This window comes from Zingiber officinale, chromosome 3A, assembly GCF_018446385.1.
Source record: "Zingiber officinale cultivar Zhangliang chromosome 3A, Zo_v1.1, whole genome shotgun sequence".
Classification (NCBI taxonomy): domain Eukaryota; kingdom Viridiplantae; phylum Streptophyta; class Magnoliopsida; order Zingiberales; family Zingiberaceae; genus Zingiber; species Zingiber officinale.
In genome coordinates, this window is record NC_055990.1 from 147,566,115 (window position 1) to 147,581,583 (window position 15,469).

The 15,469-nt window shown below is 33.8% G+C and overlaps 1 protein-coding gene across 2 annotated transcripts; it reads left to right on the top strand.

Annotated features, from left to right (window-relative positions):
- The first annotated feature begins 52 nt into the window (after positions 1 to 52).
- On the top strand, positions 53 to 14,941 carry LOC122052721 (ribulose-1,5 bisphosphate carboxylase/oxygenase large subunit N-methyltransferase, chloroplastic-like). 2 transcript variants are annotated; one of them, XM_042614396.1, is made up of 13 exons: positions 53 to 551; positions 653 to 728; positions 2,744 to 2,949; positions 3,080 to 3,166; positions 3,266 to 3,358; positions 9,761 to 9,915; positions 10,044 to 10,128; positions 10,216 to 10,302; positions 10,369 to 10,488; positions 11,980 to 12,081; positions 12,164 to 12,334; positions 12,422 to 12,542; positions 14,655 to 14,941. In XM_042614396.1, the coding sequence occupies exons 1-11, from the start codon at positions 192 to 194 to the stop codon at positions 12,332 to 12,334; spliced, it is 1,542 nt and encodes a 513-aa protein (XP_042470330.1). In that variant the 5' UTR covers positions 53 to 191; the 3' UTR covers positions 12,422 to 12,542; positions 14,655 to 14,941. The 2 variants fall into 2 exon arrangements, with proteins under 2 accessions (XP_042470330.1, XP_042470329.1); XM_042614395.1 differs by having other exon boundaries at positions 14,662 to 14,941.
- The last annotated feature ends 528 nt before the right edge of the window (positions 14,942 to 15,469 follow it).

Below are 15,469 nucleotides of genomic sequence, written 5' to 3' on the forward strand. Positions count from 1 at the left end.
AAAAAGATAAATTAGAATTTTGTTTTGAAGCTTATATGAAATTTTATATGACATGGGTAAAACCTGGGCAAGGGCATTTTAATGGCGACAGAGGATGAGGATAGGAGGGGGGAAGCCTCGCCTCATGTTCACAAACCAGAGGTCCCCAAACAAGATGACATAACATCAACTTCTCCGATCTGACCGGCGCCATGGATGCCGCTCGCCTTCTCAACCCCTCCTGCTTATTCTCTCCCGTTCCGTCCCCTCCGCGGCTCTCTCGCTCCCCCGCCTACTGGGTTCAGAGGCGACGACGCGCGTCCCGCGCCTCTTTCGTAGCCTGCCGTCGGCTGAAACCCTGCCTCGCCTGTGGCGCCGACACTCTGGTCGCTCGATCGGAACGGAGCTCGCAGACCCTCCCCTCCGACAAGATTAGGGCGGAGGGTGCGGACCTGAAGTCTTGGCTGCACCAGCATGGGTTACCGACATGCAAGGTTGACCTCAAGGAGAGGGCTTCGCATGACGGGAAGCACCACCCTATTCATTACGTCGTGTCCAGTGAGGATCTGCAGGTAGGATTTTGTGGGTCGCTGACGTCTGTTTGTTTTTTTAATCACTCTGCCCGGTTTATAGAGCTTATATTTGATTTTTTTTTTTTTTTTTTTTTCGGCAGGAGGGAGACGTTGCATTTTCGGTACCGAATTCATTAGTTGTGACTCTGGAAAGAGTTTTAGGAAACGAAATCATCGGTAAGTCCATAAGATGGTTTATTTTCTTTGGATTTTCTTCCAACTATGTAATTACTCCTCTGAAGACTCGACTGCTCAAGCATTTTCAGGGTCATGGTATTCACCTAAAACCAAAGGGAAGCTGACTCTAATTGTAATTATGTTGTCTTCCACTTAAGTCTATGAACTCTTGCCTCATACATGTAGAAAATGGTAGAGCTCTCAATGTCCATGTTTCAGCGGGCTATTATTCTGATTCGTGTAAAACAAGATTGACTGGAGTATAGGCCTATCTGACTTCTGTCACGGCACTTCAAATCCAAGGCTACTCATCTGTTTCTTAATAAATGTATGGTCATTTTATGCTGATGTATGGAAATGCATAATTCCATTAATCTTGAAAGTGGAGGGCGTGATTCATAAAGTGGTTGAATTAATATGACATTTTCAATTAGAGCCAAACTTGAGTTGTCATACATAAAATAGATACAGGAGTGTTTCACAAAATTTCTATAGGAAACAAACTTGTTAACCACTTTGAACGATCATATATTTTACTATCTAAATCCGTCTAATTAGTATGGTGATAATTCATTTATTTGTATTTATACTTTGTCAACTTATCTAGCTATTCTACCTTTAAGTTTTATTATGCTCCGCTCCCCTACTACTGTGACTATGAATTCAAGAAATTGCAATGATAATGATGAGATGAGGTCGATCAATACTCTATGACTTTCTTACTATGGATTTGAGCAGGCTAAAACTCAAGGTCTTCATGAAGAAGATTAAAAAGCTGTCAATGCTGAAAGGATCTGGCATCGTATGCTCTTGTGTGTCATTCATGGTTGTCAATATTAGCTGGTATCGATATTGAACAATTAAAAAATTTGGGTATTAGTCATGGTCTGAGTCGATAGCATCAGTGAGATTGGAATCTCTGAGAAAAAATAAAACCAAAAACAAAAATTTATTTAATGAATGATATAACAACAAGGATTCCAAATGACAAATTTATATTATATTATCATATTATTAATTATGTAATTAATGATATATCTAATATAATGCTAGTATGGTTCATATCAATACTATATGCACATATTAGTATGTATATTATGTAATTTAAAATAATGGTTTTTTGAATAATAAATTAATATCAAATGTAGTTTTAAATAATACAACAACAATAACAACCAAGTCTTATCCTACTAGGCGGGGTCGGTGTGTAGTTTTAAATAATCTTTATTTAAAATTATTCCCATTTAATAATTTTATATAGTTTTTAATATTACTTAAGTAAATAATTAGATATATAGTTTTGTTCTCTTTTTCTTATTTTTCATCACCTTCCTCCTTCCCCCCTACTTCTCGCACCATATATCGAAACACCAGTTCTGTACCAAAATAATATCATTCTAGTCAAAGTGTGAAACACTGGTATAGCCCAAAATGTTAATCCGTTTGTTCCAATAATGACTTATTTATGACTGGAAAATTATATATAGTATACAATTTATATATATGCACATCAATATGTGTGATGTAGTATACTTTCTTTTTATTACTATTTTAATGTTGATCACTTGGGCACTTGCTTATCGCTTAACAGCGACTTGGAAAAACACATAGAATGTTAGCAGGAGCCTATGTAATTGATGTTGCCTTATTTTGGAAGTAAACAAGCCAAGTGGAAGGGATGTTGCATAATTTTGGAAGAAAACAACTAAGTGGAAGGGGATTAAAGGAGTAAACTAAAATATTTGAATTCATCTCAATGGGCTTACCATAGTGTTCCAAGCATTTGTATAGCAATTTACTATTGTTTTTATTTTTTGAGAATCCTATCCTTTGTTCTAATTTTACTTAACACTTTCATTAACTATTTTAAAAAATGTTAAGCAAATAGCCATGCTGAATGTTGTTGTTGCCTGTTAGGGTTCTATTGTGAATAGTATACATTACAAGAACCTAAATGTAATATTACTTTGACGAACGATGCATATTCATGTGTATATATCCTCTGGATTTTGCAGCCGAACTGTTGACAACAAACAAGCTATCTGAATTAGCCTGTTTGGCACTATATCTCATGTATGAAAAAAAGCAAGGAAAGAAGTCATTCTGGCATCCATTTATCAGGGAACTTGATCGCCAGAGAGGAAGAGGCCAGCTAGCTGTGGAATCTCCTCTTCTTTGGTCTGAATCTGAATTAGCCTACTTAGATGGCAGTCACACAAAGGTATTTACTATTCAGCCCATGCACAAAAATTCTACATGTGTTGCTTTTAAGTTGGGTATGTGGTTAGAATCCTGTTGTGGCTAAATGAATATTATTGTAGCATAGATTCTCATGATAATTAACCATTCAGGCTGAAGTTCTTGAAAGAGAAGAAGGAATAAAGCGAGAGTATAATGAGCTTGACACAGTTTGGTTCATGGCTGGATCACTTTTTCAGGTCTTATTTTAATAATCAGACAAATCTGCCGTGTCCTAATTAGTTTTATAAAACTGATTGATGAATTTTCATTTTCTCACAAATTTTAGTGTGATACAGCAATATCCATTTGACATCCCTACAGAGGCTTTTTCATTTGAGATTTTTAAGCAGGCATTTGTTGCTGTACAATCTTGTGTTGTTCATTTGCAGGTAAATCTTCTGTATTTTGTTGATATTGATCATTCACTTGCCATTAAAGCATTTTTCTCGTTATCAATGATATTCCTACTGGTTGGCTAGGCACTTGTTTTATTATGTTCATTTACCATGTAAGCTTGTTGCACTGTCATTCATGCGCATGGTGTAGAAATAAATGTGCTTGTCCTACTAGTTCTTTTGCCCATGTTAACATGATATCCAGCAATCCAAATGTTTCAATATTTTGATAATTGACTCAAAAGTAATATTTGCTGTGCTTTTGCACACTGGTTTTTGTTGTCAAATTGTGAGTGAAAAAAGACAGAATCAATTGTTTTTCTGAAAAAAAAATAGTTAGATTTAGGTAAACTCTTAATTGTTTTGGCTAATTTTTCAGCAATCACAACACGCACAAGAGAGAAGAGTCTGTGTGGCTTGCTTGAATTCTAGCTTAAATGGATTAGCCTCACTATTGCTTGAGATTTTCCACTTAGCTAAACTAAGCCCCTCATCCATCTTTATCATTCAACATCAATTGGGAAAAGTTATTGACCATTGAGATAGAATATAGTATCATTCTCAGTAGCCTCGAAAGCTCCTGCCTAGTTATCAATAATGTACTGTTAGTTAATAACTTTATATTAGTGAATATGATGTTAATATCTATTATAATATATTATAACAATTTTTTTGGTATAATAATAATAATAATAATAATAATAATAATAATAATAATAATAATAATAATTCGATTATTGACATAATGATAATAACCATGACTAAACTAATCTTATTAATTATATTTTTAGTATTTATAATAAGCTATTAATAATTTGATAATTAACAAACCACGATATATGTTCTTATTATGATTGAACATCATTTATTATCCCATTATATGTATGAAGTTTTTTGTTTCTCTTTGACTTTTTCTTAATACTTGCAATTTCAACAATCCTATCAAACGACTGTGTATGCTTTTACTACATTGTTATATTGGCCTCAGGTAGACAACCAGGTGCTGGATCTACTGATTCTACTGCCCACGTGAATGAATGGGATATTCAATCACACAATTCTGATATACTATCACAAGAACCATTAGGTTTGGCAATGCCCATGTTAGTTCCGGTTAACACATCTGCACCAAACCTGTAGGCAGAAGTATTGGATATCAAATAGGGGTGTCAATTCAGGTAGGTCGGGTGGGTTCAGGTCGGGTTGAAGATTGGTTACCAAAAAAATTCCAACCCGATCCGAATACCCGAAAATTCTAACCTGAACCCGGATAACCCGAATAACCCACTCAACCCGAAAAAAAACCTTTTTTTTGTTATTTCCCTATCATTTTTCACTTTTATCTCAATATTTCATCATTGTTATACTATATTATGTTATTTATGTACGTTAAACATTTTTATTTTCAAAATAAAATTTAATTTAACCTAAAAACCCCCTAAATCTTAAATTTAGGTCAACCCAAACTGACCTGGGACTAAACCAACCCAAAAGCCTCCAATCCGAACCTGAAAACCCTCAATCCAAACCTGAATTTTTGCTGGTCGACTCAGGTCGGGTTGGCTGGTCGATTCATTTTTTTGACACCCCCAATATCAATCATTAAGGGGAGGTTTGTGTGGACTAAGTGCACGAACTTGTGATGATTCAAATAGCATATTGGTCCTTAAGTAGTCTACTTGATTTTTTTGCTTTTGCTTTTTGCTTTTTGCTGTTGTATCGGTTTTGTTGTAGTGACAACTTATTATAGTGTATAGGATACAATGAAGGTCTGCTTTTGGAAATTGGAAATGGGAGCGTGTCCAAGAATTTGGTGTTCATCCAAATAGGCTTTGTGGCTGCAAGAGGAAAAAATGTGGAACAAGAATAATTGAGACAAATATAATTTGTATATGTAGGTGATAACCCTGTGGTGACCATGCATACTAAATAAAAGATTCCGTGATAAATAACCCAAAGCTATGACTTATGAGCTTGGCCTACCTCAACATATATGGCATAACCTTTTGAGTGTTTTAAGTAGTCTACTTGATCTTTTTGCTTTTTGCTGTTGTATCAGTTTTGTCGTAGTGACAACTTATTATAGTGTATAGGATACAATGAAGGTCTGCTTATGGAAATTGGAAATGGGAGCGTGTCCAAGAATTTGGTGGTCATCCAAATAGGCTTTGTGGCTGCAAGAGGAAAAAAAGTGGAACAAGAATAATTGAGACAAATATAATTTGTATATGTAGGTGATAACCCTGTGGTGACCATGCATACTAAATAAAAGCTTCCGTGATAAATAACCCAAAGCTATGACTTATGAGCTTGGCCTACCTCAACATATATGGCATAACCTTTTGAGTGTATTAATGGAACATGGTATTTTCTCCATATTTTCACTGCAGTTGTGAAGCTTCCAAAATTTCTCACAATCTCATGGTGGACACTTCCTTGACATCTCATTGTTTTATCTACATGTATGTTTACTACTTTTATTTGTTAATGTTACTGATGATCATGTATTGGGATATTTGAAACAATCATGCTGTTCATGCATTGCAAATCTAAGTGCATTTTTGAACAACCAGCACACATTGAATATTACATGGCAGCAACTAAACAAATGAGCTTCTACAACTTATGTCTGTTGAGTAACCATAATTTGAATAATCCATTTGTTTCCAAGGCCTTTCTGAGTAGTCATAGGTTCTGTTTGTTCATGTAACTATTTCCCTTAAATAATAGCATTTTCTATGTAAAATAGCTTGTTATCATTTGGCATAGTTGAACACTATTTATGAGCCCTAGTTGTTCAAATACAACAACCAAGTTTTATCCCACTAGGTGGGATCAACTATATGGATTCTTTTACGCCATTGAGCTCTATCTCTTACTATATCATCATCTATACTTAAATAAATTTTATTTTGTTTTATTGTTGTTAACCAAGTCTTTTTTTTATCTTTCTCTTTCTCGTTTGATATACGTGTTTGTCATACTTTCACATCGTCTGGAGCATTTATTGGTCATCTAAGTACATGTTCATACCTTCATAAATGTGTCTTTTAGTTTTCCCTCAATAGATGTAATTCCGACTTTCTCTCTAATGCTCTCATTTTTTATTCTGTCCATTCTCATAGGTTCATACATGTTCCTTAACATTCTCATCTTTATAACTTTCATCTTTCGCTCATGTGCTCTAGTCATAGCACAACATTCAGCTCCATATAATGTAGCAGGTTTAATTGCGATTTTGTAAAATTTTCCTTTAAGTTTTAGATGTACTTTACGGTCACATAAATCACCCGACGTTCACCTCCATTTCAACCATCCTGCTTGTATTCTATGTAAAAATGATCCTAAATATCTAAAGTTTTCGGTTTCGGGCAATTCATCATCTCCTATCTTAACAGTTGTCTCATTATGTTTAATATTGCTAAACTTAAATTTTATATATTCTGTCTTTATTCTACCTAAAACATTTTCCTACTAGTATTTCTCGCCAAGATTTTAGTTTATCATTTATTCCTTCACGCGTTTTATCTACCAAAACAATATCATCTGCCAACAACATGTGTCACGGTACTGTGTCTTGAATGTGTGTGAGTTCGTCTATAATTAATGTAAAAAGATAGGGACTTAGAGTTAATCTTTGATATAACCCTATCTTTATTGGAAATGATTCAGTTACTCCATTTGAAGTCTTTACTATAGTCGTTACATCCTTGTACATATCTTTAATTAGTTCAATATATGTTATGCTAATACCTCTCTTTTCTAATACATATAATTTCTCTTGAGACTTTATCATTCGCTAACACCTCTCGTACATAGGCTTAGTTGTTCAAATAAAAGTTTAAAAAGTATAAATCAACATGCAGATTAAACTTTATTTATAGTTATATATTATTTCTATGTTCTCTCATTTAAAATTTTATTATTGTTATTTAATTTCAGAAATAAATCTCTTAAGAATATTTAAAAGTCTTCTTAAAATGTGAAATAAACGGATTTAATAAGGCATGACAGGTACACCTCTGAGGGATACAATAGGACCATATTTACTGACCTGGACTAGCCTGAGAATTTGGAGACCAAAGGCAACAATGGGGCTTGAGCACAAATGATCCAGCAGGCTAAATTACAAAGAAATACATGAATCCAGCAAAGTTGAAATCAACAATAATGCGATATACCTATTAATAGTTTCATGCTCACCTGATATCATATCTTACAAATTATTCAATTGTTTGAAGTAGAAATTATTCCAAACACTACTAATATTGTCATTTAGAATTGTTTCTTGCAACTAATCAATTCATAAATTATATCCTAATGTTTTAAAACAAGGAAAGAAACTTAAATATCAGGTTTAGTATCAACAACACAAGAATAACATCAAGGAGTATAAATATTATAAATGGAAATATTAGTAGGGGACTAATTCGCATTATAAGAAACCAATAAAAAGCCTAAGGCCAATCTGAAGATACTCCAACGCGGGGAACAACCCAATATGTAATCATCATACATATTTTCACATGCATAACAAATAACCATACTCCCAATATATTTCAAGGCAAGTATCCACCAAGCATTCATCATCTACCCAACATGAATAAAACAAGCAACCAATAGTAAGAAATCATCCAACCAACACGTGCATATCAAAGGACTTGTCTCACTTATAAAACATAGTTAAGTTTCACCTCTATCCTTAGTGGTTATCTCATATATATTTGTTCCATTTTACACACCTCTAAACATAGTTAAGCATTCCTCGGTTTGATAAACATGCATATCAAACGAGGAAGAGGAAGACCAAAAAAGACTTGGTTAGCAACAATAAAACAAGATAAAATTTATTTAAATATAGATGATGATATAATAGGAGATAGAGCTCAATGGCGTAAAAGGATTCATACAGCCGACCCTACCTAGTGGGAAAAGGCTTGGTTGTTGTTGTTGTTGTGTGTGTGTATATATATATATATCAAGCATTCTACAAGAGAACAAATTTTTCTAGGTTTTTAATATGAGCACTAGGAGGGTCGAGCAATCTCAAGATTATAAAAAAAAAAAGACAGCCCAGTGCACGAAGCTCCCGCCATGCAGGGTCCCGAGGAAGGATCCATTGTAATCTCAAGATTATACATAAAAAAATTAAAGGCATAAAGATCATCATACATTCTTAACCTTATGAAAAAAACCCAATTAAGCATGAAATCAACAATACCTCTTCATAGCTTTTATTGTTCCCATTTTTGAATTTAAAAGCATCATTTTAGGCTCCTTTTAGTATTTGGGAAAACCAACTTGATTCTTATGACTGAAATTACCTTTGATCCATGCATAAGATCCTCGTAAAAATTCAGTCCAACATTGGAAAACACTTGCCTTACTAAACAGGTACAATTTGATCCTTTAAAATGACTTTAAACCTCTACTAAATTTCAATCTGCAAATAATAGCCAAAGTCAACAAGAAAGCTTCATTTCCAAGCTTCTCAAAATCAATTGTAGTAGTAGGGAGGGTTACTACAAGAAGATTTCATGTTCCTCTCAATGGAAAGGCCGTGAATTCCTCGTACTCCATTGTCTTAGAAAGATTAATGTCACTAAATTCATTAATAATATATTTAGGTCTAGGTTTATCCAAATAATTGAAGGAGAAAACTCACATGACCATCCTAGCCTCCATACAACCCAAAAGAAATAGAAATTGCATAGTTTCTCACCTTGAATCAAAGAGGAAGATTCTTCTAGAGTTGCTTCCCTCTTCCACAGGAAGCCACAAAGTGCTTGCCCACCAAGGTGGGAGGAGGGGCACATGACTTGGGAAGAAGAAAAGATATTGCCAGATGAAAAGAGGTGTGCGACCCCCCTAGTTGAAAAAGCAAAAAAAAAAAAAAAAAAAAAAAAAAAATCAAAGAGAAAACCAACTCCAAAATTTAACCCAAAGCATATGTATATTTATGGTTACACCTTACATTAACCACATCTCACTCAATTTGGCTCCGAGTTGAAAGAAAGCCCAAAAGAATGTTAATTAAGCCCCCTAGTCGAAGGCCTCAACATCTACTCCAAAGAATCTCAGTTTGACTTTTTCTCAATCTAAATAAAAAATCATGAATAAAATTACATAATTACTTTTATTTTATTTATAAAAACAACAATAATAATTAGTGCAAATCATGAACATTACATGAACTTTTTTTGATTAATTTTCTTTTTCATTCTAAATATCTTGGCATTGCCTGTTGCTTCCACTGTTATGTTAGAGAACTATCTAATCCATGAGAAATATCATGTTATCATGAGAAATGTCATGTTATATTTTTTTTTCCTTGAATGGTAATTATTCAAATTCTTTTGCTTGTCTTTACTTGTTTGTTTATTTCATCAAGAGCAGAAGGTAAGTTTGGCCAGAAGATTTGCATTAGTTCCTTTGGGACCTCCATTGTTGGCTTACAAGAGCAACTGTAAAGCAATGTTAACTGCTACTGATACTGCTGTTCAACTAGTAGTTGATCGGCCTTACAAAGCTGGAGAGCCTATTGTTGTATGGTAATTGGTTTTTTATTTAAAACTAATTTTAGGTGTTATGCCATTGTCAGCTAGCCATTGATCTACACCTTGTTGTCTTTGTGTATTTGCAAGATCACATTAACAGATATCTCAACTTTAATGAATAGGTGTGGACCACAACCAAACTCTAGGTTGCTTCTCAATTATGGTTTTGTTGATGAAGACAATCCTTATGACCGTATATTAATTGAGGTGAATCTCACATTGACTTGTCTTTCTTTTGTAGTATCTCACTTGCTTTGTTAACTGGTATAACTTTCTTCCATAAATGGACTCCAGGCATCTTTAAATACAGAAGATCCTCAATACCAAGAAAAGAGAATGGTTGCTCAGAGAAATGGAAAGCTAGCTGTCCAAATTTTCCATGTACGAAGAACTGAACTTTCATTCTCTTAATTTTTCAAGTGCGTATAAAATTGTCTCTTTTTTCAGGTCCATGTAGGTAAAGAAAAGGAAGCCATATTAGAGATGCTACCATACCTCAGATTAGGCTACATATCCGATGCAGCTGATATGCAATCTGTTATTTCTTCTCAAGGTCCTACATGTCTGGTACATTGGTCTATCCACTTGGCTCTCCTTTAAATTCGAAGACTTCAATTTTTTTATTTCTCATATATTTTGCCTTTTCTGTTAACTGTGAAATCATGGATTCTGTAGCAATCACTTGAATATGCCTTGTTCATCCTGTCATTTACAGTTATGAAATAAATAAAACTGTCTGAAATATTTAGGTTATGATCTGTGTATAATAACATAATCAAGATTTCTATACTTGTGTGCTTTAGATTTTTATTTATTTTACAGTTGACTTATAAATATATATGTATTTAATTGTGTGTTCTGAAAGTGGGTTTCTATTTTTTTTTTTGATTATATAGAATTGAAAAAAAAAAATTCAACTGAGCCAACCCGAATTTATCATATTTTTGAACTTTTTATTTATCAATTATCTGTAAATGCTATTTCTTGTTTAATTTTTATGTTATTTTGTATGTATATTATTTTTTGGTTATTTAAGTTTAATTATGTTTATTAGTTTTGCAACATCTACATGTTTTATAACTTTGAATGTATTTTTTTTTAGCTTGGACCAAGTATGGTTTAACATGGCTGACTTGAGTCCATCCATCTTTGAGATTTAGTAGCATTTTAAAGTTTAAACATTTAATATGTTCATTTTATTGTTTTTGTATATTGGGTCAAAATGTTAGGTAGATTATAACTTATGAGAGGTCCCAGTGATCTGGATCGAGTCAACTAGTTGAAACCTAATCTGAGAGTCAAACTATTAAATAGTTTTTTTTGCCCCAATCTTTTCAAGGAATTGAGTCTCTTAGGGTGAAATAGAAGTCATTTCTTCTTACCTTTAAGATATATTTGTATTTGACCGAATAAATTTCCATTCTTTGAATCATTTTTTATCTACAAACATGCAAAAATGTTGAAATTTTTTTCTTAGCAAGTACTAAGAAGGTTAAATTTTTGCCAATTAGTATAATTTTGCCTGCTATTTTATGAGGCAGTAACCTTTGTTGTCTATTTGAGATTTCCAAGTGCTAGAGATGTTCCTACTTGTGCATGGAGCACTCATAAGGCAGACTTCTAAAATCAAAAAATGCTAAACACTTTCATATGTCGATTTTCAACTCTCAGCCAAAAGAAATGAAGATAAATTAAGCCAAAGCATGATTTTATGTTGAACAGTTTCTTTGGCTCCATTTCTGAATTCTGTGTCATGGAATGAAGCCTTTGTTATCTCTTCTTGTACCTATTTTGATCCTTGGTTGTGACCATTTGAAACTCCAACTCAATTAGTTCATTATTGCAGTACTAGCACAACCATGTTTAGTTTGTCTTAGTTTGTTATCATTGTAAAAGTTGGTTTGTTTATTAGTTCAGTCAAGGTGGTAGAATGTATACTTACATAAGTTTACAAAGTCTTTTTCCTGCTAATGGATGCTGCTTGGGATGTTTTCTTATTGTATCACTTATTCCAGAGCTCATGTTTGGATAACATTTGGTTATTATCTTACAACACAGCTAAGCCCATGTATGGAGAGAGCTGTTCTCGACCAACTTGTAAACTACTTTGAGACTCGGTTGGCTGCCTACCCTACAACATTGATTGAGGATGAAGATATGGTAATGAAGTTGCAGTTTTAGTACTTATGCCATAGTATTCAAATATGTGTTAGTAAGCAGATTGACATCATTTGTTTACCAGCTGGCAGATGGCAACCTCTATCCAAAGAAGCGAGTCGCAGTTCAGCTAGTTAAACTAGAAAAGAAAATGATTCATGCCTGTTTGCAGGCTACTTATGGTTTTATACATGAATTACCAGATAATACAATATCTCCTTGTCCGGCTCCTTTTGTGCCACAGTTGAAAATTTAGGTATTTCTGAACTCACTTTTTTGCTTCCAGTTCCAGTCTTCCAGATTAATCAATTGTATTGAGTGCACTTTTCTCCGTTTTTTGAAGCTATTGCACAAGCAGCTAATCCTTTCAGGGATAAGGAAGATTATAAGTAAAGTTCTTCAGCAGCATCAAATCAGCACTACCTAGTTGTTTTAGGATGACTTTCTGAGTAAGCTCATAAAAGGTGAAGTTTTGAAGTACATTTCGATTATGCTTTATCAGCTGCTATTCTATTTTGTCATAGTCACAATTTCTCCCTAGATTTGATGATGCTCATAGTTTCATTATTAGTTTGGATGGGGATGTTCATCAGTTATAATACGTGATGGGGATGATAATTTGGAAACATTAAATTGCAATAACTGATGATTAATACCCAAACACAAGTGCTGGCCCAGAGGGAAAATGGAATGATAACTTAAAGTATATTAGGATAGGATTGCCAAGCGTTAAACCAATTGCATTGTAATTCTCCCTAAACTAGTGAAATAGGGTATTCTTCCTTAAATTTGTAACTTCACAATTTTCAGGCTTCCTTGCTTAACTATCTTCCCTCAAAACAATTTTCACCTAATTATGGATACAATCCCTTTCTGATCTTCAATTGTTACAGGTAGTAACTATTAATCTTCAATTGTTGCTGCTTGTATTTTTTTTCCTGCCCTGCTTCATCATTCTGCTTTATACATGTGCTTTAAGTTTACTACTTCATGGAGTTAAAAACCTCAGAAATACTGAAATGTAGTGGGAGTGTGGGACATTTTCAAGTATTTGGAGTATTCCTTATCCATGATGCAATATACTAATCCCAATGGGTGCTGTTTGGCAAGACGCCAACATAGATTAATTCGTTGTCCAATAGTTGTTTAGAACATAGCCTTTCTATATCGCACGCCAAAACCTGTTGCCAGCTATTTTACTTGGCTACATGACCTTTAACTTGACCACCTGAAGGCAGTTATCTTCATTGACGTAACAGAAAAATTGGATTGCAGTGGGACATTTCAGGGTGTTAGCAGCAGATCCCTATTTGGGCGAGGATTCAAGGTCTTCTTGATCTGACATACTAATCTAAACTGGTTGCACAACAAAGCTTAATTTATTTTAAAATTTCTAGTATCATATGATGCCTTAATAAATAACTAATAAATTCAGATTTGTTATGGACTATGACATGTAGATTGAAAATCTGGGTATTCCTATTGTTAAAATATATATGCTAAATGTGATTATTTAATGTCCAGCTATTAATATTAGTAGGTGTAATAATGAAAAAAATGATATTTGTTATTAACCATAACATAGATAATTCAATTAGATAATTAATTTACAATAATATATTATAAATACCTGTGTCTGTTTAGATAGCTTGAGTTAAATTATCTAAATCTATGACTGAATTTTAATCTTATTTTTTTAAGGTTAGTTATCTAATGATACAGCCTTGTATATGGCTTAATGGAAACTCATTGAAAATTATATATAGCTGAACCCAAAAAATTTGGCTCGACAATAATGACGATAATGATGAGCCTTGTTAGGTTTGTTAGACGCTTAGATCTAAACCCATGTCTAGATTCTTACTTGAATTTGTGGAACATATGAGGAAGCTGAGGTAACAATGATTGAAGAAGAAACCCAGAAAAACTTCATAAGAATATCAAATTTGGTCCAAGGACATCAAAAGCATATGAAATTAGATGCGTTGGCCAATCTATTTGTTAGAAAATTTGATGAGATACATCCAAATCTTGCTCAAGTAAGCAATTCCAACTCGTCTGCATGATTTGGGAATTGGAATAATGTTGAAGGGGATAAAATAGTGGAATGAGAGGGTGCAGAGACCAACAAATCAGATCTTACCTTTCTGGCTTTCTCATAATATGCGATTGGGTGTAAAGATGAGGAACCAAAGAGGAGTAAGCTATGGCCATAAAGGAGAAGTGTGGAAGACTATGGCTTAGGAGAATGCAAATCGTGAGCTCAAAAGGAACAAAATATCAGAGTCAACGGTATTCTAAATTTTAGCTTTAGTTGATCTTAATATTGCGGTAAAGAATTACTAATTTGATATAGGTGTTAAAGGTAAGATTTAATCTGATTAACTAATGTTACTATTATCTCAATTAGATTTGTTGATAATTGATAGTCAAATAATCGAGTTTTGTTGCTAATTGTTAATTTGCTAATCATTTATTATATTTTTGTGTTTAATGCTTTCAGTATCTTTTATTTCCATTTGTAAATGCATCTATGCTTTCTCCTATTCTACATATTCATAGTATTTTATTCAAAGAATTTAGGTACTATCAGCATGTCTAGTTCACTACATATCAGGAAGCAGTATGCACGAGCCTGTTCTATGTTTCAGCGTGGTGTTCCAAACTTGTGGCTTTCTTTTGTTTCACTATCTCTCTGACATCGTGCTTATGCCAGTAAATATCGTGCTAGCAATGTACAAGTTAGGTCATTTTTTTTAATTCTTGATTGCAAAGATGCTGCTTCTTTTGTGCTCTCTTCTGACTGCTAAGTTTGCACACTGTTTTAGACTAGAGGACCATATTATTGCTTTGATTACTTGTACATGATCTGTGTTAGACAAGTAGATGATTGTTTTTTTCTATCGTGATTGTGTTGTGGAATCTAGTAGTATTTAGTAGTGCCCGGGGGTGTGGTATAGTGGTATACTTAGAAGAGCAATAAGAAGATCAAAGTTGGAATTGCAAATGGGATGAATACATCCGATGACCGAGCTAACTAGGCATGGCTAGCATACCAACCTTATTTTTGAAAATACTCATCATTATATGCTAGTCTCTCTCTCTCTCTCCCTCTCTCTGTTTGTGAAGTCCTCCCTAATCCACTCTACTTCTAATTTTTTAATGATATGGCAAGTTCATGTAAGAATAACATTGCCCTGTTGCTAATGATCAACAGTGTCTCTAACTTGCTTTGAGTTAAGAATTGTTCGCCTCATCTTGGTCGATATTTTCTTTGCACAGCAGGTGTTTATCCTGATTGGGCATGTTGACTAAATGGAGTTTTCATCGGTCAAATTTTCCATAAAAGGGATTTTGGTCACCTCAACTAGTTTAATCAGCCAAAATAATG

What these genes read in the sequence shown, in the direction of transcription:
- LOC122052721 (XM_042614396.1), top strand. Translation starts at nt 192, where the DNA reads ATGGATGCCGCTCGCCTTCTCAACCCCTCCTGCTTATTCTCTCCCGTT. An exon ending in GGAGAGCCTATTGTTGTATG is followed by an intron (nt 9,916 to 10,043) that starts GTAATTGGTTTT and finishes TTTAATGAATAG; the next exon opens with GTGTGGACCACAACCAAACT. An exon ending in TAGCTGTCCAAATTTTCCAT is followed by an intron (nt 10,303 to 10,368) that starts GTACGAAGAACT and finishes CTCTTTTTTCAG; the next exon opens with GTCCATGTAGGTAAAGAAAA.